Genomic DNA, 20640 nt, shown 5'->3' with positions numbered 1-20640 from the left:
ACACAGCAATAGTCTTTGCTTTTCAATTTGTTAACCTTTTATTGGAGGTTCCCCATTGTTCAGGAGAATTAAAAAATTATTTGCTTAAATATACTGGGAACAGTATAGTTGTGTGCTCAAAGCTATTCTGTAAAGCTATGCAGGGACCTTTAAGGGAGCTAGATATCTGGAGGACTTTAGGCTACTTAGGAGTATTTACCATCAATATTTCCACAAGTTTAAAAGACAATTAAAAACCCTCCAGTATCCTGTGCTGTGTCAAATGTTAAACTACACAAATGATTCCAAAATGGTAACATTGACAAAGTTAGGTTTATTTATTAAGAATGTTCATAAATCAATAAATGCTGAAAAATTGTACAGAATTCCTTCAATGCAGTACCACAGCATTTAACCATATGAAGGGAATAAAACAGTTACTGAATGCTTGGGACTGAAGGGGATCCATTTCATGAGACAAATGAATCAAACATTTTGATGTGAACTCAATATGGGACGCAATGCAGTGTGTTTCAAAGTAACCATGGTTTCATTTTAACAATTGGCCTCTTGCAAACTATACACATTTGAAATTCTAAACAAATATGAGCATCTAGAATGTAGATTACAGAATAAAGCTGGGTCTGTGAGCACCATCATAATAGTTATACTATACTATGGAAAGCCATGACCTTTTCCTAAAACATCTGGAGTAACATGGCTTCTCTTGGACTCCATTTCCACTGTGCATTGGACTAATTTATTGGAATCCAAGTGATAGAAAGCAATCGAGCTTGATATAGGGATTTAAAAAAATCATGGAGCTAAAGCATTTACCAGCACCCTATTCAATACTAAAAAGTAGAGAAGCTTGTCAGCACACATTTAAAAAACAGAATCTTCAAGTGAAACTATTAAGTGCTTTGGAAAGAGCATAAAAGCAGTAGAATTAAGTCAATTGGAGAGTCACAACCATTTCCGAAGAGATTAAGAATTGTCCAAATGTGTAATTAGAAATGTTGACCAAATTAAAAAAAGGAATTTTTTTTTGATAGTTGAAACTATGGTCATTATATAACTTATCTTTACTAAATATGTGTAAAGAAACCAAAGAAGGAAGGAATGTGTAATTAAAATCAGAGGGAGGGGACAAAGAATTCAATCCTGCCTTCTAATAGATGTATTGAAAACCCAGTTTTTTTTTGCCTCTCCCCAGAAAACTAACTATTTTCACATTAAGGGGGTGAAATTGCTGTACACTAATAGCACAAAACTGGCTCAGCCAGTTGACAGCCCATTTTACACCTAGTTTGGAAAAGAAAAATCCAGCTGCTGCAAAACAGACTGCCGATTTGCTATAAGCCCTTCTTGCACTACTGGTGTAGACCAATTTCACCCAAGTCTCTTAACGCTTATCCAACTGAGTGCTACACCAACCACAATGAATCAAAATAATTAAATGAGGTCAGAAACCCCCAGCATTATTTACTTCCTTATCAGGTCATTTTGGTAAGGTACTTTGGCATCAAGACAACAGAACTAAGATTGACTATTACAGTAGTTAACCTAAGCCAGAGATCCAACATTCACATACAAACCCACCTTTTTTCTTAGTCATTCTTCACAGGTTAATAAAAACTTAAATTTGAACTGATGGAAGTGGAGTCCATGCAGTTATCATAATTACAGTTGCTAAATTTAAAAGGCTTGAAGTTAAGATCACAGAAATCTTACCAGTTTTTTTTTAAAAAGAGCAAGTTACAAGTATAGCATGTAGATTTTTTTTTAAAGCTCATCCAGCCTGAAGATGCATATATAGAAGTTACAACAGAGACAGGCTGTTCAGCCCAACTAGTCTGTCAGCATTTACCCTCCGTCTGAGCAAATAGTCCTAACACATTTACCCAGTGCCTCAATCACAAACCCTGGAAGCAAATTCCACAACAATGAAGAAATTTCTCCTGTCTGTTTTAAATCTACTACATTTAATCATGTATCTATGGATCCTGGTTCTTGACCCCAATGACTGAAAACAGTCTGCTTCTATCTACCTTGTCCCATCCTTTAATAATTTATGAAACTTCTATTATATTGCCTCATAAATCGGTCTTGTTCTAATGAAGATAACGGAGTTTAAGTCTTTTTTGTCAAAGCATTTAATTGTAACTGAATGCATACCTGCTGGAAGCCAAATAGCACGATAAACACCTCCATAGCAGAAAAGGTTGGTGAGCAGCTGACCTGTGCCCTTATTGAACTATACCTTGCCTGAAACTTAAGCTTTGTTGAATCCACTCCATCTTCCACTAAAAAAAGGGTCTGTAGTCTTGGCAGGGTCATAGGTAAGAAAGGAAAAAAATTTCCCTACATGGCAAAATAAAAACTGCATTAAAAGTGGCCATGTGTAATGTAGTTTTATTCATTAACATTTGTACCTGAATGGTGGACTCATCCTCTAGTTTCTAAATCACAGATATGTTAAGTTAGAAAAAGAGAGAGAGCACACCAGATCATGGACCTGTTTAAAATTTATGATATTCAGTTAAGAAAATTAAGATACTTCAAATTCTTCTGATGTCAATTGGAGAATGTCTGTAGTTATTAACTTCAGTGGTAGTGTCTTGGGGCATAAAGTTCTCTCAAAGACCAAAAAGATCTAATTAAAATGTTAATAAGGGTACTGTCTAGCTTAAATGTAACCAATAGATCACCCAACTTGTTATGGCTGAGACTTCTGATTACAAGAGACTCATTTTAATTCAAAATATTGTTCCCCCAGTATCAAGCACCATAAAAATTGTGCACATCTTTTGCATTTAAAAATCACATTTTAATTAAAAACTTTAGTTAGCTATATTACTAATTATTTTTTTTTAATAAAGACTACAGACATTGGTCTTCATATAAAGAAGTGACCCAAGATGCACAAAAGACATTACTTTCATAACTTCTGATGTTAAAAAAACCAAAATTTAGGTGTTATACAAATAGATATACAAAGAGGTAGAAATTTCAGGCTTTTAAAAATGGACCACTAATCCACAGGAAATGGGACAATATTTAAACAAGATTCAAAAGGCACACCAATGAGAGATTTTCCTAAAGAAACTGCAACAGGTGTTCCACATGCTGAACAGGTTTGTTCTGCAATTTTAAATTGCAAGATCCATTTGGAGAAATTTGCAGTGTTTCATAGGGAAAGTAATACAGAATTACTGCTACAATGGCACAAAGATTTACAGAAGTACATGGGGTGGACTGTGGGAGAAGTTGTCAATGATTACAGTGCATTTACTATTTAAAAAAGTTATAATAACAGGAATTTTATAAAGTACTGCACTTACCCAAGTCTCTAGTTGAACATCAAATACAATACAGCTCTAACAGCAAACACACAATTGGTATTGCTGAGTAAGTCAAATGTTACATATCAAATCTTGCTTTGCTCAGTTGGCATTAAAATGTGTGCAAGTCTAACCACTAGAAAAATTATACAAAAAGATTGGCATAATACATTTATCTTCTCCTGACTTGTTCAATACACAGGTACAGTATTAACTGCTTTATCCACAGTGATCATGGAAAGCTAACGCTTCACAGCTGTATGCCAAGAGTACATCACTCAAACTTAGTCACTGCAACTACTCGTCGTTCTGAATTGTATGGAGATATTGACGAGTTAAATATTGCATCCACTTCTGTGAGGTGCCCCGTGCTGATGTAGTGAGCAGTTTTGCTTTAGATTTCATTTTTGGCTTCATTGTTGTTCAAAGCCTGTTTTCTCTCAGCTATAAATGGATACATGCACTTGTCCGCTCCCAAAAAACGGTACATGCAGACGACAGCTTCCCATGGCATAATGCTGAAATGGAGAAGAAATATTGTTAAGCAGTGCAACTAGTTGGAACTGAGCTTCTAAAAGACAAAGTTTAAGTGCCAGAAGGAGGACATTTTGCAGGATAAATACATACCTAGAACCAGCAAGGTCAGATTAAATAAGAATGACCCTAAATGGATTAATATATAAAGAAAAAAAATATGACCACTGGGATAATATAGGGATATTGAGAAATGCAAAAGAAGTGATCAAAAGGGCACAGAAACACCTAGAAAAAAAAAAGGTAGTTGCAGTTGCAAAGCAGGAGAAGAAATTCTCAGTACTACAAATGGAGAGAATCATAAAAAGGATGGAAATGACCTCAAAACATAGTATTCATATTATTTTGTGCTCATCCTATGAATGACTACTTCTAGGGTAGTGATGAGCAACATGTTCTCTCCAGAGTTGACTGAGGCAACATTAATGGCACTGATATAAAATGAGATGAAGTCCTAGGCGAGTTAAAAAAGGGTTCAAAACCATTAAATCCCCAGGGACAGATTGTGTTTATCGGCAAGAGATACCAGGGAGAGGTTTGTGAGGCATTGATATTCATTATGAGGGTTGGTTTGGGGGGGGGGGGGGGGAAAGAGACAGAGAACTGGAAAGGTACATTGGAAACTGGCCATCATGGTGCCTTTCATTTCAAAAACAACAGATACTGTCTCAGGGCAGGTAGTAAACAACCAAAGCTACAACACAGAAGGAAGCCATTTGGCCCACCCAGATCTTGGCAGCCACTCCTTCTGAGAATACACTGCCATTTAGCGACCTCCACTCACACTTTGTTAAAACACTCAAATTGCTTACCATTTATGCCCAGGATGCAGCTTTGCCTTTTATACCCCTAGCCTTGTATGCAGTGATCCTACTAAAGTCTTACATGGAATCAAATTGTTCGGTGCACGTACCTGATTCGTTCTCTCCGAACCCCGCCTGCCTATTATAGGCTGTATGTAGATACCTTCATTTTACTGAATCTCATGGTATTGAAAAGTAATTCAGGTTTTTGCATTTTTTTTTAAAAAAAGTACCAGCACAAGTGAGATGCACCAAATGACTACCTTCTTTTCTGAAAAACTCTTTGGATAAGGCAGCCAATAATAGCCAGAAGAGATTGGTGACAAGTATGGCACCAGAGACCCCTTTTCCTTTGTGGGGGAAGAAACTTTACATATTCTGAAGAGGGATCTTCAAGGATGTTGGGAATGTGCAAGTTGAGGGTTCATCAGAGCATTCTGCTACTCTTCCAATTGTAATCTTTGTCAGAAGAACCAAATTATGAAACCCTAAATCACTCCTTCAAAATGAAAAGGACTTCAACTCCATTCTCCAGAAAACCACTGATCTGGTTTCCTCTTCTTTCTTTAGATGCAGCATGTTAAGATAACAGCCCTTTAGCATCCACTTTGCAACAGAGATCCTCACTCTATCCCTTCCAAGGACTAACTTATCTACTTCCATCCAAGGATATTAATGAGGAACAGGAAAGAACATGAAATGAGCAGAAGCATCTTCGTGTCTTACCAGATTATGTTGGCTAAAGGGTCAGAAGGCATCACCTCAGCTGAAGAACCTGGGATCTGTAGCTGACTGGTCTGGCATTTGAGAATAATTTTTTAAAAAATTGTTCATGGGATGTGGGCTTTGCTGGCGAGACTGGCATTTATTGCCCATCCCTAATTGCTCGAGAAGGTGGTGGTGAGCTGCCTTTTTGAACCGCTGCAATCTGTGTGGTGACAGTTCTCCCACAGTGCTGTTAGGAAGGGAGTTCCAGGATTTTGACCCAGTGACGATGAAGGAACGGTGATATATTTCAAAGTTGGGATGGTGTGTGACTTGGAGGGGGAACGTGCAGGTGTTATTCTCATGTGCCTGCTGCTCGTCCTTCAAGGTGGTAGAGGTCGCGGGTTTGGGAGTTGCTGTCGAAGGAGCCTTGGCGAGTTGCTGCAGTGCATCCTGTGGATGGTACACACTGCAGCCATGGTGCGCCGGTGGTGGAAGGAGTGAATGTTTACGATGGTGGATGGGGTGCTAATCAAGCAGGTTGCTTTGTCCTGGATGGTGTCGAGCTTCTTGAGTGTTGTTGGAGCTGCACTCATCCAGGCAAGTGGAGAGTATTCAATCACACTCCTGATTTGTGCCTTGTAGATGGTGGAAAGGCTTTGGGGAGTCAGGAGGTGAGTCACTGATGCTCAGAGAATCAAGCATCGGTGCAGACAGTGTGCTACATACGGCAGCTCAAGTAGAACATGCAGCACATTGGACGACATTCAACAGCATCACAGTCCTGGCAGCTCCAGGAACATCTGCAGAGTCCCAAATCCCAAGGGCAGTATTTGATAGCAGACCGAGCATCCCTGCAGGATGCAGAGGGGTCCCCGGGGGCCAGTTTTCAGAGATTTAATAATCAGTTGCAGATAAGCAGCAGTGCTTAGTTATTGGGTCTACTTTGTTTAAATAGTCTATTTAACACCTTACGTGCGCTCTTGGTCAGTACAATAGGCTAATTAGAGAATACCTTCATTTACAGTACATTTTGCAAGCAGGTTCTGCAATATAATCCATTACCAGTATTCTAAAATCAGTCTGCTTACACTTATGGGTATATTTGGAGATCAGAGGCATCACCTCAACACCAAGTGTGCAATTGCTCAAGAATTGAGAATGCATAACTGTTTGCCACAGCTTTACTTCTGAAGGGAAGGAAGGAAAGAAACCTTAAAGTAATGTTACCAGCCTCCAAAGACATACATTACTTCACCAAACACTGCCACCAGGGCTGCAATAAAAGTGGGGGTGCAAACTGGAAAGCAATCAGTTGAAATGTCACACTTTCACAATCTCTAATAAACACAGAACATTACTTTATATTCCAAGTCTTTAAAATCTAGGCTGTTGCACATCACTGGATAAGCAATTCAAATTTTTTCTCCTTATCCCACTTACCTCTTCATAAATGTTACAGTGTACATTAGTCGAGGTGTACAAATCATTGGCTGGTCTGTGAGGATGGCTCTCATAGCTTCTTTCACACAGTACTCTGGTTTCAAAGGCGGAAGGAAGGGCTCAAATTCTTTCCTGCAATATAAGAGTTTTAGAACAATCCTTTTGATTTTTATACAAAGATTAATCTTAAAATTCATTTCTGCTTATTGTGCTTTACAAAACTCATGCCAACCAAGTATTACTAAACTAGTACAGCTTTTGCATGAGCAGGTAGGTTATTCTATACAATTCAATTATAGTTTATACTAATTATACGGAGTAACCTGGTACCTTTGAGAGTGGGGAAAAAAAGCCACTTAATACTTGTACAATACTGAGGAGGGGGGGGGGCAGAGAGAAGAGAAAAAGAGGGGAAAAAAAACACTTCTACAAGTACAAACATCTACCTTCTTCCCTTCCCCACCTCCCCGGCTTCTGCAGAAACTTGACTAATTTCACAACGAGCCTACAGGTTTAATATCCCTTTAGCTCTGGGTGCTCCTGAAGTTGAAGTTTTACTTGAACACTTCTAACCTGATTTGTCTAATTGGATCAGACCTCTAGCTATAGAAGTGAAAAAGATCTCAGTCGTGTTTCAAATAATTGTATTATGTGTAAATGCGTTTTTTGAAACTCCAGGTGTAAAATGAAGTGCTGTACAGAGGCTTCCCTGTAGGGAGAAAGAAACCAGTGGCCGTAAGAACAGCAACACAAGAGGCTTGGCATTCACAAAATTCTATGGGGGTGACTTTCTTTTTAAAAAAATGTTTCTCTCCCTTTGTCAACTTTTTCCTGAAGAAAACTGTTGTCTTCAAACCTTGGATGGTTAAACTGGTACAATTTTTCAAGGTCTAGTATTTAGCCATGCATAAAAGAATGGACAATATTGTAAAAACCAATGCTGAATAAAAAAGTTAGATCAGGTGTCAAAAAAATTTAAAACGAAGACAAAAACACACACATTTAACTATGAAGTCGACATCATGTAACGTTACTCTACTGTCAATCACTTGGAGAAAAAAGTTTCCTTAACAGAATTTCAGTATTTTTTGTAGCCCAATAAAAATACATACAGATCTGCTCAAGGCAAATTCACAGAAAAAAAATCTCAGACCTAGATGGAGGTTTTATTTTAAATGAAACCGGGGTTAATGCATTTTTTAAAAAAAGTGATGTTAAGTCACTTGTTCATTGTGAAGTCATCCATTTTGGGATGAAAATAAAAAAGCAAAACATTATTTGAATGGAGAAATACTACAAAATGCTGTGGTACAAGGGATCTGGGTGTCCTTGCATATGAAACACAAAGTCAACATACAGGTGCAGCAGATAATCCTAAAGGCAAATGGAATATTGGCCTTTATTTCTAGGGGGTGGAGTATCAAAGCAGGGAAGTCATGCTACAACTGTACAGGGTACTGTTGAGACCACACCTGGAGTACTGCATACAGTTCTGGTGCCCTTATTTAAGGAAGCACATACTTGCATTGGAGGCAGTTCAGAGAAGGTTCACTAGGTTGATTCCAGGTATGGAAGGGTTGTCTTATGAGGAAAGATTGAACAGGTTGGGTCTATCCTCATTGGAGTTTAGAAGAATGAGAGGAGATCTTATTGAAACATACAAGATGCTGAGAGGATGTTACCCCTCATGGGGGAAATCTAAAACTAGGGGGCATAGTCTCAGAATAAGGGGCCACCCAATTAAGACGGAAATTAGGAGGAATTTCTTCTCCCAAAAAGGTAGTGAATCTTTGGAATTCTTTACCCCAAAAAGCTGTGGAGGCTGAGTCATTCAAGGCTAAGTTAGACAAATTTTTGATCAGCAAGAGAGTCAAAGGATATGGGGAAAAGGCAGGAAAGTGGCTTACTCTTATCTTTTATTGGAGGTAAAAATCAGATCAGCCAATATCTCATTAATTGGCAGAGCAGGCTCAAAAGGGCCAAATGGCCAACTCCTATCTCTTATGATCTTAAAAGGCCCTTTAAAAATTCCCCAGTTTACCAGTAAAAGTCGCTCCTGAAATTTTAAAGCAAGCAAAATGCAGTCGGTTATTGCACTTTTAAATGAAACCAATAAGCCATTACCCTTGTGTGAACAAAGTGGAAGTATGTCACTATTAAATATTCTTTTATCTGGTCTTGACACTATTGCTGAAAGTCCAGTTTATTTATTCCTTTTCAATTTCAGCCAAGTTAGTCTCCAAGAACAGAAGCACTGGGCATAATTTTAACATGGCACGAAGTCAGCAGGTGGAGGAGTAGTTGCATGGGAAACTTTTTCTGCACGTTGGTTCGAGCGATCGCGACTAATTTGAAGGTTCTTAATTTTAATTCTGGGTTCCAAGCTGCGCAGTGGGCGGACTGCACATCCAAATGACATGCTATGAACTGGAGTGTTTAAAAGGGCCATTACAACAATGTATTTTGAAGGAGAAAGGAGGATAATTCCAGAATGCAGCATCTTAGGGCAAAGGCAGCACCCAGTTTCATCGGCTCCTCCGTTGGGCTGCTACTGGCCGGAGTCAGAAACAGGAGGGAAGTCCTATACCCAGCTAATAGGAGGAAGCGCCCTGCTTTTGCCACCAAGGCAGCGTGACTGGAGGTGGCAGATGAGATCAGCAGTAGGAGCACGGTGGCCAGGTCATGGGTGCAATGCAGGAAGTGCTTTAATGACCTAATCAGATCAGGAAGAGAGTACAGTTACTGATCCACTTGTATACAATAACCACCCCCCCCCCCCCCCGACCCATCCAGTCTTGTCAAGCCTACTCCATCACATCACTCCTCACCCACTTAAGTCTCATCAACTTACCTTCACTTTCTGTGCACTTCCTCGCCTCTCCATTTGTGAATCCACCACTCCCACTCACCCCAATCCCGATGCAATGTGATGAATCTGTCTGATAGTCACGCTCTGATGCATTTGCTTCATTGTCAGCCTCACCCAAAGCAATGCATCCATCAGATGAACGCATCACTTCCACTCACTGGTGTGTTCTTTCGCCTCTTATTAGGAGAAAGAGGGGAGTAGGAGGGGGCCCACCACAAATAGGACCCCGACAGAGGTGGAGATTGACATAAGTTGCACGGTTGCATGCCTGGCCTAAGATAGCAAGACTGGCAACCCGCAGATGGCTGGTGACAGAACTTTAACATCTTTCACAGACATCATGAATTGATATCAATGATTGACCTGTTTCACACCTCAGTATGCTCAATGGAAACTAACTTCTGCCATGATTTTTTACTTTATGTTCTCTTCCAGGGCCTTCATGGATTAATGAGGAAGTACTTGCCATGGAAGGCAGCGATTCCTCAAAGCTCAATTCCTCTGAGGGCACACTGTCCCATCGTAAACAGCCATGCACCAATGCAGATAAGGTTAAATAGTTGTGTTGTTACCTAATGATTCAACACTGAAGTGTGCATGAGTAGACACTGGTGGCAGAGGCAGCTGCGGAGAGAGTCTGCGTCAGGGGGGGCGGGGCGCACTCCACTCCAAACTCTGCTCAGCTGGACAGAGGCTGATCCTGGGGGTCATCACAGAGCGAGAATGAGCAAGGTACAGTTCCATCTTTGCGAAGTAATGGAAAAAAGGTGTCACACACATGCTCCACAATAGCGGATAGGATGGAGGAGTCCAACTGCATTGCTGGTTGATTGTTGGTGCAGGTAAAAGGGTGGGGGATATCCTTGGAGAGACTGGCAGCCTCCATGAAGCATCAAGCACTACTCTCAAATGGAGTCCATGCAGGCTGTGGAGACTCTGGATGCCGCATATCTGCCACCTTAAACAGGCAGACAGAAACTTCATCTGTGGCCTTAGAAAGCACTACATCTGTTCACCAGCCTGTTGTCCAGCAGGGTGGTGGAAGTGATGTACTGGCCCGGGAGAGAGATGATGGGACTTCACTCAAAACGCTCCCACGCTTCTTGTTGCACATACCTCCACCCCCACACCAGTACCCACAATGCTGCCTCCTCTCCAGGTGGCCAAGTCTGCCCCTGCACAAGTGCAGGTGGTGCAGTCTTTGGCAGGGCTCTCAGGCTCCAAAATCCAGAGGTTGTAGGCCAAAAGCATCTCAGTCAGGGCATGAATCACAGCAACCTGCCACAACCTCTGCTTAAGACACAAGGGATGCACCACGTAGAAGTGCTAGGAAGAGGAAGGCTAAGGTTTTGTGATCACCAAGGGGATGCACAAGGGCGTCTGACGGAATATCGTGTTTTTCATTTATATTTGTTTTTGTTACATGCACATTGCAACGTTATAATTCTCACCGCCACATCTTGCCCATTCTTTAGTCCCTTTGGTGAAATCGCCCTTTTGTGTGCATCATGAACGCCAAGACATAATGCCACCCATTGGGCACATGTACAATGGATGTATGCATGGTTGAAGGACTATTTTGTGCAAACTGTTTTGGGGGGGGGGGGGGGGGGGGTGGGGTGCAGTGCTTGGTGGCGGTGGTCTGAGTACTTCACTATCTTCAGTTTACTGATCTCATTAGGAGAACCTGTTAGATATGACTGCATCTCTGGCATCACGAGCAGTCATGTGCACTGCTGCTCTGGTGATGGGTTCCCCATCTTCATCCTGGTCCTGCTCAATGTTACCGGCAGATTAGGATGCTTCATGAGCGCATTAGAGCTTCTCTACCTGTAACCCTCTCGGCTGAGTGATTTGTGCAGGACACAACACACTACTGCACATCCTCGCTGGCAAGTACTGAAGGGCTTCCCCAGATCAATCCAGGCACCTGAAGTGTATTTTCAGCATTCCTATGGCTTGTTCGATGACAGTCACATTACTACCAGGTCTGTTGTTGTACCGCTGCTGTGCCTCATTGGTGGAGTTTCTCACAGGTGTCATGAGCCATGTCTGCAGGGGGTATCCCTTGTCTCCAAAGAGCCAGCTCGAAGTCTGACTTGTGTGTGGAAGAGGGCCGGGATGTTGGATTCGCACAAAATGCAGGATCATGGCAGCTACTAGGGAATCTGGCACACACCTGCAGAAACCTCTTCCAGTGGTCACAAACCAGCTGTGTATTGATGGAGTGATATCCCCTTCGGTTTATGAACATTCCTGGCTCATGTGGAGGTCCTTGGATTGCTGTGTGTAATCAATTGTGCCCTGCACTTGTGGGAAGTCAGCCAGGAGGTGAAACTCACTGCCCTCAGTCTGGCTGATGCTGTCATGGGGGAAGTTGATGTAGTTGGATGCCCTGGCAAACAAGCCATCTGTCACTTGTCATATATTCTTATGTGCAGAAGACGAAGAGATCCTGGAGATGTCACCAGTGGTGCCTTGGAAAGATCCAGAGGTGAAGAAATTGAAGGCAGTGACGACTTTAACTGTGATGGGCAATGTGTGGCCACCAGGCCCAGCTGTGCATGAAGGAGCCTGCAGATGCCTGCGACCACTTGACTACTCAATCTGAGCCTGCGTAGGCTCTGCCCCTCAGAGGAGCAAGAAGCTCGGCCTCTGCCTGTAGACTGTCTCACATGGATACTGCTTCCTGTGACCTCAGCCCCTTCACTAGTCCCGTCTCAGCTCTTCTGTAGGTCCTTGTGGCGCACCTGCAACTCCCAGAACTACATGCTGTGCCTGCCGTGGATAGTGAAGTGCCTCCTCCTCAGATGTACTATGGAATACATCCATTGCACGCACCCCCCCCTCCATCCTGATGTCAGTTTGAGGGGATCCAAAATGTAGGTAAATTTGTCTGAACACAAGGATTCTCAGTCTGAACACAAAGAACTCCCAGCCAAAAGGTTTGTCAGAGAGAACGGAGTGCCCAGCTGCAATAGCTCGCTTTTTATTCACGTGTCAATCACTGGTTTAATAGGTCCGAATGAGGGCCGGCTGCAACTCTCCTCCGTTTCCATGACACATTTCAGAGACTACAGGAGACACATTCAGGGAAAGTTAAAATTGATGTCTGGCTGAATACAAAGATTTAAATCACCTTAAGTGATTCAACAGCGTTAATTGGTCCTTTTAAATATTGGCCCCACTGGCTTTAAGTGCCGGCGGGACTTCCGGGTGTCTGTTGTGCGCACATCCAAACGCGCCTGGGTCAAAGCTGGAAGTGGGCATGTTGCAGCCGGGATGCGGTCCCGCTCCCAAAACTTAATATCTTCACTGCCCATCGCCCATCCACCACACCTGTTCTTGGGTGTTAAAATTATCCCCACTATGTCCGAAACTGGTGCACACCTGCAGTACAGTACTCCCAGAACTCACTTGAAAATTTTTGTGATTTCTCCTCTACATTTTTTGTGGGTTGAAGTAGCAAATAAATTGTTTCACGTCCTGAAGTGCTGCAAGTGCAACAAACTTGGGGTTTTAGAGAGACATCAACACAAATGCCCTTCAGCCATAAATAATGGCACATAATTATTAAAACATACATCATGGAAAAGTAAACAGTTTTCAGCTATGCCTTTATTCCAGAATGCCAAAGGCTTACATTTATTAAATGTCAATGTGCCTACTTGGTTAGTAACACTCACCTCCGAAATCAGAAGATTGCAAGTTCAAGACCCACTCTGGGACCCAAACATATATGAATGAGGTTAACATTTCTATGCAGCATTGAAGGAACCATGCTTCAGATGAGATATTAACCAAGGCCCTATTTGTCTGTTCTCTTTGAATAAGCAGCCATTGAGGAGTACAGCATTCTTCTACTTAGTGATAGCTGAGGGGGGAATGTTGGCTGGGAAACAAGATTAACTGGTCATTCATTTTTTTGCTGTTTTCTGGGACCTGGTGTGTAAAATGGATGCTATTTGCACCTACATAATAATCACTACATGTCAAGTAATTTGCTGCATGTGAAAGGCTTTGAAATCTAAGAACTTCAAGCATGGTATACAATCTCAAAGACCACTAGATAGAATGCCTTGTAAAGCAAGTCTTAGGCCCTTGCTGACAAGCCCATACACATGGTAGAGTAGATCTATTAATTGACAGCTCTGCAATATCTCAGATTCAATAACTGGCACAACCACCCTTAAATTGCCAATATAGTATTATCTAGCTCATTGTTATAAACCAGAGTGTACAGAGCACATTAAATAAAGTCAGTCATATACACAGAGAAAAAGTACATGCTCTGATGCAAAATTTAGAAGAGAAAAAAATGAACAAAGTCACTCAGTTTAAAAGGAGATTATGGAAACCCAAATGAGAGGCAATCCATTCAGAATTCAAAACACCCATAAGACAGATACTGAACACTCATACGAAAAGATTTTTTTCTACTCAAAAGGGTTAAGTCTTTGTTGCAAACAATTTTTCTGTATTTATAGTTTCAATGTAATTCTTTTTAAAAACCAAACAAGTATTTCTAAACTGCAGAGTTAGGCATTTAAAAATGCAACTTTCACTTTTCCCCCCTCCATTTGCCAAACATTGAAGAATTTTTGATGGGAGCAAAGAATGTGCCCTGCACCATGTTCTAAACAGCTGCATCAAGGCTGGGTACACATTGAGCTAATTTACAAACAGTGATACATGGAAAGTGCTAGGTCACATTTCCTCTGCAACTTTAACCCCTTATCCTTTCCCTCCTTGAAGATAAATCATTTCTATAAGCAGACAATGGACATTCTTTTCATCACTGAACTGAATTAATCTACAATTTAAACTTTATGCTCAACAGTTTATTATCCAGCTCACCTTATTCTGCAGCCACGGAACATGCCTGTGTCCACTAAATATGGACAAACCAGTGTCATTTTGATCCCATCTTTGTCAGATGCCTTCAGCTCATGGCTTAAGGATTCATGGAATCCTATTGCTCCAAATTTGCTTGCACAGTAATCCTAAAATGGCATAATGAATAATTCAGAACATTTTCTACTTCAATTAGTATGCATAACCAAAAATATTATTGCAAATTTGGTTCATGGGTAATAGACTTTCCAGCAATAAGTTAATAGTAGTGGTCTTCTGCAGCAAATAAAAAAAGTGCTGATGCTCCTTTTGATAATTGAATGGGAAAAGCTCCTTCTGTCAATTCTTAAAGAGCTCAGGTACTATCTGCTACAGATCAGACTTTGGGGGAGCAGGGGTGGGGTGGGATTACTAGTATACAGAAGCAGCTGGTAGATGTGAATATGAATAGTTTGAACTGGTCACATATGCTGGAGACAAGTCAGTTTGAGGTGTTGTCAATATCTTGGACGCTTGGCATTTTCCTCTACCATCTGTAGCGAATAGAATTTGGGAAATCCAATTAAAACATTTTAACATCTGTAAAACTGGACATATACTTTTAAAGTTATGCTGAACTGTTACAAATCAGTGGGGAATAAAGAGTCAGAGTCTATGGTGGATAATGTTAAATGTAATTCCCAAGTGTCTTAGCCATTTAAAAAATTCTATATAGCACATAAAATGTAGTGGAGTAGAAGTCTTATCCAAACAGCTTTTCCTACAAAGGGTGGAATATCCACATGCATGTTAGGCTATTAAAGTTAACCTACTAGATAAATAGATACAAGGTGTGTTTTATAAAAAGACAACAAAAGCTTTGCCTCCAGGTTCTCTTTAGTCACCTGAACCCTCCTGTAGCATTACTGGATCAGTCTATGGAATTCCTTTACTTTATCTGCCAAGTACAGGAATTCACTTTAAGGAACTGTGTTGCTTCATACCAAGATACTGATGAAATGGCAGCAAAACACTGCTGTCAGGTATACATTTGACTACAGCAGCTCTTTCATACTTCAAAATCCTTCGTCAGAGGTTCTGAATCATAACCACTTCAAGATATCAGATGAACTAAAACCTGGCTTCAGTTGGAGAGAGGAGAGTCCATAATAAAGTTCTTTGTCCCCAACCACCACAAAAGACTGAAGTGTCCCATGAGAGCGAAAGATAGATATAGCAAGACAAAGCATGCATGCAAAAGGGCAAGCTGTCCACACATTCTATGGCCACTGTCAATTTTTCTTCTGTTTGCCTGAGCAAATTTGTCTTAATTGGAGCTGGGTGGCACTAACATTATAAATGGACTCTAGAGCAGAGTACATGTAAACAAGAGGTCAGCTGACTAGCTGTAAAGAGGCCCAATGCTGGACGTGGGAAGCAAAGCAATAGTTACATCCTTAAAATGTGACAATGCAGGACATGATTGGGGAATTAAATATACTAGACAGGGCTATACATCTGTTTAGTATTAATAAAGCTGCACCGCAAATGATCAAGAACCAAAATAATTTGCTAGCCCTGTAGAAACAGAAGTTTACAATATAGGAGGCAGCTATTTGGCACCAATTGTTTGCTAAAGCAATTCAAAACTAATCCCACTACTTTGTTCTCTCCATAATCTTGAATCTTCCTCTGCTTCAACTATTTACTCAATTTTCAGTTAAAAGATGCAATTATGTCTCTCTCAAATAACACCCTATGGCAAAGCATTCCACACTCCAATAATCTTCTGTATAAAGAAATTTCTCCTCACTCAGTAATAATGACCCCTCATCAATGACTCCCCAACTAGAGGAAAATCTTTCATAATTCACTATCAAAACCCTGTATATAGGTTATAAAGTCTCTTAAATCTCCCCCTTAACCTTCTCCACTCCAGTGGAAATGATTCCAGTATCTCATCATGACTAATTTCCTATCCCTGGCATCATCTGGTTATACATGCTATATGCACTATGGAAGCAAATGTCTGCAGGAGTGCTCACTCGTTTGTAGTAACTATGGTGGATGAGCAGAAGAGCCTCCGCAGACTTCACCAGCTATGACTTTCGTGTCCTTTCTATAATTGGGCACACATTACTTTGTGACCCCAAAGTTTTGTACAAATTCATCATAACTTACTTATTGCTGCACTCTATACCCCAATTATAAAAATAACTAAAAAATGGCTTCACCTATCTGCACTTGCAATTATGTATTTCAACCCCTATGTCTTTTGTTTATCCACCATACCCTTTGGTGTTTTTCCACTGAGTGTACACTACCATTAACTGTTATATTTTGGGGGGGGGGGTGGGAGAAATAAATGACCTCACACTTATCCACATTAAACTGCATCAGTCACTTATCTGTCTATTCCCCTAAAATGTCCTATGTCTTCCTGAAGTCTTAGTCTCCCACTGCTTTGCCAATCCCTTTACTTTCACACCATCAGTAAATTTCAAGATTGTGCTTCCTGTGTACAAGTCCAAGCTATCTAACTATGCACAGAACAAAGTACCCCAAGGGTCATTGGGTTCACATTATTTCCAACCCTTCTCTAAACTGAAGATTACCCATTTATCCCAAAGCATAGCTCCCTTTGGTCTTACAGGATCCAGGACCTTTATTAGCTTGAAGGTATTGAAGTTGGCTTTGCACATAAGCACAAAGAAGCAGAACTGACAAGAGCTTCAGAGGTCATTTCAAAGAAACTTGTGGGCTGCATATGGTTTGCAGGCCATGTCCTGGATATCACTGCAATAACCTAGAGTAAAATGCACATGTGGACATTGAAGCATCACAGTGGAGCTGGCTTCTTTCCTCTCCCAAACATTTGCGTTTGGTTTACACATGACAAATTGTCACTTTGGCAAAGAAGTGGAGGGTTGCTGGCTCCCGTGGAACAGCATACCAAGCATGATCTTTTGCCTACCTCAGAGGGTGGTGGGGGTGGAAAAAGTGCCTACTTTCCATGATGTGTTACAATAGAATGGAAACAGCTAGAATATTAAGATCAGCCACTTGGCGTGTTCATCTTCAATATACATGTACTGATGATTTGACTAGAAAATCTAGAGGATATGCTCAGACACCAAGACATAATACATTTCAATCCAATACATACATTTTGATTAACTGAATGATTGCGTGGAATTTAGACGCTTCAAGATGTTGCTTCAGTTTCTAAATTGGAAAGTTAAAAACTACGGAAATATTTCTCTAAGAAAATAGTTTAAGGTACTAACCTCAACGCCAGCAGTGCTGAACAACCCTAGGGAGCTTGCCACTGTTACAATATGTCCATGGTTCATTTCCAGCATCTTGGGAAGAAACGCCTTGGTAGTCTAATGAAGGAAAAGCCAAAAATTATTTTGTTTCAAGACCTACTCCACAAAACCAGGACCACTAATTTATAAACTAGATTTTGTTCCCACCAATCTCAAAACCAGAAAAGGTTCAACCGCAAAGAGCCCTTTGAAGCTTGGAACATGTGAAAGTGAATGCTGGAACAGCAATTCAAATGACAATTATTCTCAGACAATAGAAAAAAAAAACTCAAATGTTGCAGAATATTCTCAATTAGCTGACAGCCAAAACCTAGTAAATCCTTCAGGTGCACAGAGATTTGTGACCAGTCACTTGCTGGAAACCCTGTAGGACACAATGGCCCATTGCTCTGAAAAATGCACATTTTAAAAAAAAGGTTAATAATTTTACTAACAGGCTATGGCAAATATATTTCTTCTCTGCTCAATGTACTAATCCCAAATTTTACTGAGTATTCATTCAATCTAGAACTACAGAAAAATCACAAATATCAAGCACATGAAATAGAAGGTCAATGTATTCGCACATACAGCATTTCCCTCCCCTCCTCCCAGGCAGGTTTTAGTTGAAGCTCATTATGTAAATAAAAGTTGAATTAAAGACAGTTACTTTTCATAACATGGTCTCATTTGTCTTCATCCTCCCACTGCAAAACAGGCATCCTGCTAGAAAAGGGAGTCAATGCCAAGCAGTTTTTAAAAATAAATGAAAAACTATTTATTTCAGTTGATTTAATGTTTCGTTCAAAAAGCTGTAGGCGCTGGCTAGGAGTTACCAAGCCCAGTCGGAAAGAGTTCATTACTGAAGACAGCTATTAAACCAAATGCTTCAGCTGTTCAGTTTGCTGCAGCTCCTTTGGCCGTCAAGCTTAGCATCTCCAAATCAGTTATAGTTTCAAAGCCATTTGCACTCATCCAAAATAGAGATGGATGTGACAAAGTTAGGATTTGATTTTTTTTTTAAATGGTGGCAGCACCCTTCCTATAGATAGAGAAAAAAAAGACCAGTGAAGAGATTACCCCAGCTCTAAGCCTGGTGATGTCACTCAATTTGTACTGTTGGTAGAAGCAAACTACAATTACAGCTAGCAACATTTCTGGAATTATGTTTCTCAGTTTAATAGTCCTAACTGATCAACGACAATGATTAAAAGTGAGCACCTGTTGTGTATTAAAATGCACTTCACATTGGATCGGTCCTAAACTAAGCTTAGTGACACAGTCTTCCACAATGCATGATCTTCAAGCTAATGGAGATCAAAGGAAGCAGGAATGTTGAGTAGCTTCCATCAGATGGGAAAGTGAATATTTGGTTCTGAACTCACCTATAATATCCAACCGCAGATCCAATATAGGAGGTTACACCATTATTCCCCCAAACTTATGTATTTTGGTAGTCCATGTAGTCATTTGGTAGACTAATCTATGCCCTACTAATGAACACATCTGCCACAATGGTTAGTAATGCATCCAAGTATCCCCTATGATTTGAGTTGGAATACAGAAAGCATATGCCCATTATTCAGAATTATGTACATACAAACCACATTTAGAAAAGAAAAATAAATACTGAGCTAGTATTTTACTGCCTTACATTGGCTAGAAATATTGAATACAAGAAAAAAGGCCACATGCACCGAAGCTCATTGCTCTTTAACTCCAACTCTCCCTTCTTAGCATCCAATCACATTTTGAATGCTGCTAGTACTAGTCTCAATTATGCTACCTGGCAAATTATTCCAAACACTAGGCAAAGAAAATGCACTGAATATAAGCAAAATGAGAAAACCAGTTATCACAAATATTGCAAAATATTAAATATTTAAGTTTGGCAGGAAGGATTGAAGAGGGAGGCAGTTAAGTGTGTATGTGACACAAGAGATTCAATGTTACTCATGTTCAGGAAATTCTCATTTAGGTTAGGTGAGAGCATTTATTGATAGTTCCTCAATAAACTGTGTGGAATGAATTCAAGTAAAGTTTTAGCATCAATTGATTATATAATGCTATATAAAAAGTGCACTTTAATATTAATGTCTGCATAGTTTAGTCAACATTAAGCAAGTATACAGTGCTACAAAGCAAAGACTGCTGGCATTCTTGATTAGCTTAAAAGCTTGGCAATAGTACAAAAATGGTGAAAATGCCCAAGAATTGAATAAGAGCCAGAGCCAAGAAAAATAGCCAACATTCCAACTTTACTGCAAGGGGTGGGGGTAGAAGCAAAGATTAGACAGACAATCAGAAATTAAAATTGATATTTAAAAAAAAGGGACAATCCAGGCACTCACATGCCAAGCCAGTTGAACTTATTCAGGTTCTGCTGCAGTGTTTAATTTTCCATTATATCTACAGATAAGAAATAGCAGATGCTGTTTAATAAGTGGTGGCTGTGTTGCCATTATAGCAAGTAGTTTGCTATTTAGTACACCTCTATAAATGTGATGTTACATACACATTGCTTTATAGTGCAGACATACCAATTCTGGCACTTCAAGAAGTTACACAAGAAATCATGATCTCTCACTTCAGGATTATGACTGCAATTGCACTCTGGGTAATTCCTGGTATTTCTCCATTAAAAAAGCAAGTGATAAATGGTGGGGCACAGCATTCACAGTACTTGTGAAAGTCCATTAAAAATCAGGAGGTCCTATAGCTTCATATGCTATAAATGCAGGGACAGTCCTACCTCCATAGCTTTCTAATAAGCAGAAGGGAGAGAAAATAAAATATCAAATCTCAGCTAGGTAGGACAGAGA

At 40.4% G+C, this 20640-nt stretch overlaps 1 protein-coding gene across 1 annotated transcript in view; it reads right to left on the bottom strand.

Annotated features, from left to right (window-relative positions):
• Positions 1-293: 293 nt before the first annotated feature.
• rdh10a (retinol dehydrogenase 10a) overlaps positions 294-20640 on the bottom strand; it is a 60304-nt gene continuing 39957 nt past the window's right edge. The window contains exons 2-5 of the mRNA XM_067980459.1: positions 17798-17896; positions 14535-14680; positions 6809-6940; positions 294-3841 (exon numbers count right to left, since the gene is read on the bottom strand). Of these exons, the coding sequence (XP_067836560.1) occupies positions 3718-3841; positions 6809-6940; positions 14535-14680; positions 17798-17896 (501 nt within the window). The 3' untranslated portion in view covers positions 294-3717. The remainder of the gene's footprint in view (positions 3842-6808; positions 6941-14534; positions 14681-17797; positions 17897-20640) is intronic.

The sequence above is a fragment of the Heptranchias perlo genome, chromosome 3, assembly GCF_035084215.1.
Source record: "Heptranchias perlo isolate sHepPer1 chromosome 3, sHepPer1.hap1, whole genome shotgun sequence".
NCBI lineage: Eukaryota > Metazoa > Chordata > Chondrichthyes > Hexanchiformes > Hexanchidae > Heptranchias > Heptranchias perlo.
Note: the sequence above shows the minus strand (reverse complement) of the source record. Positions and strands in the feature narration are given on the sequence as shown.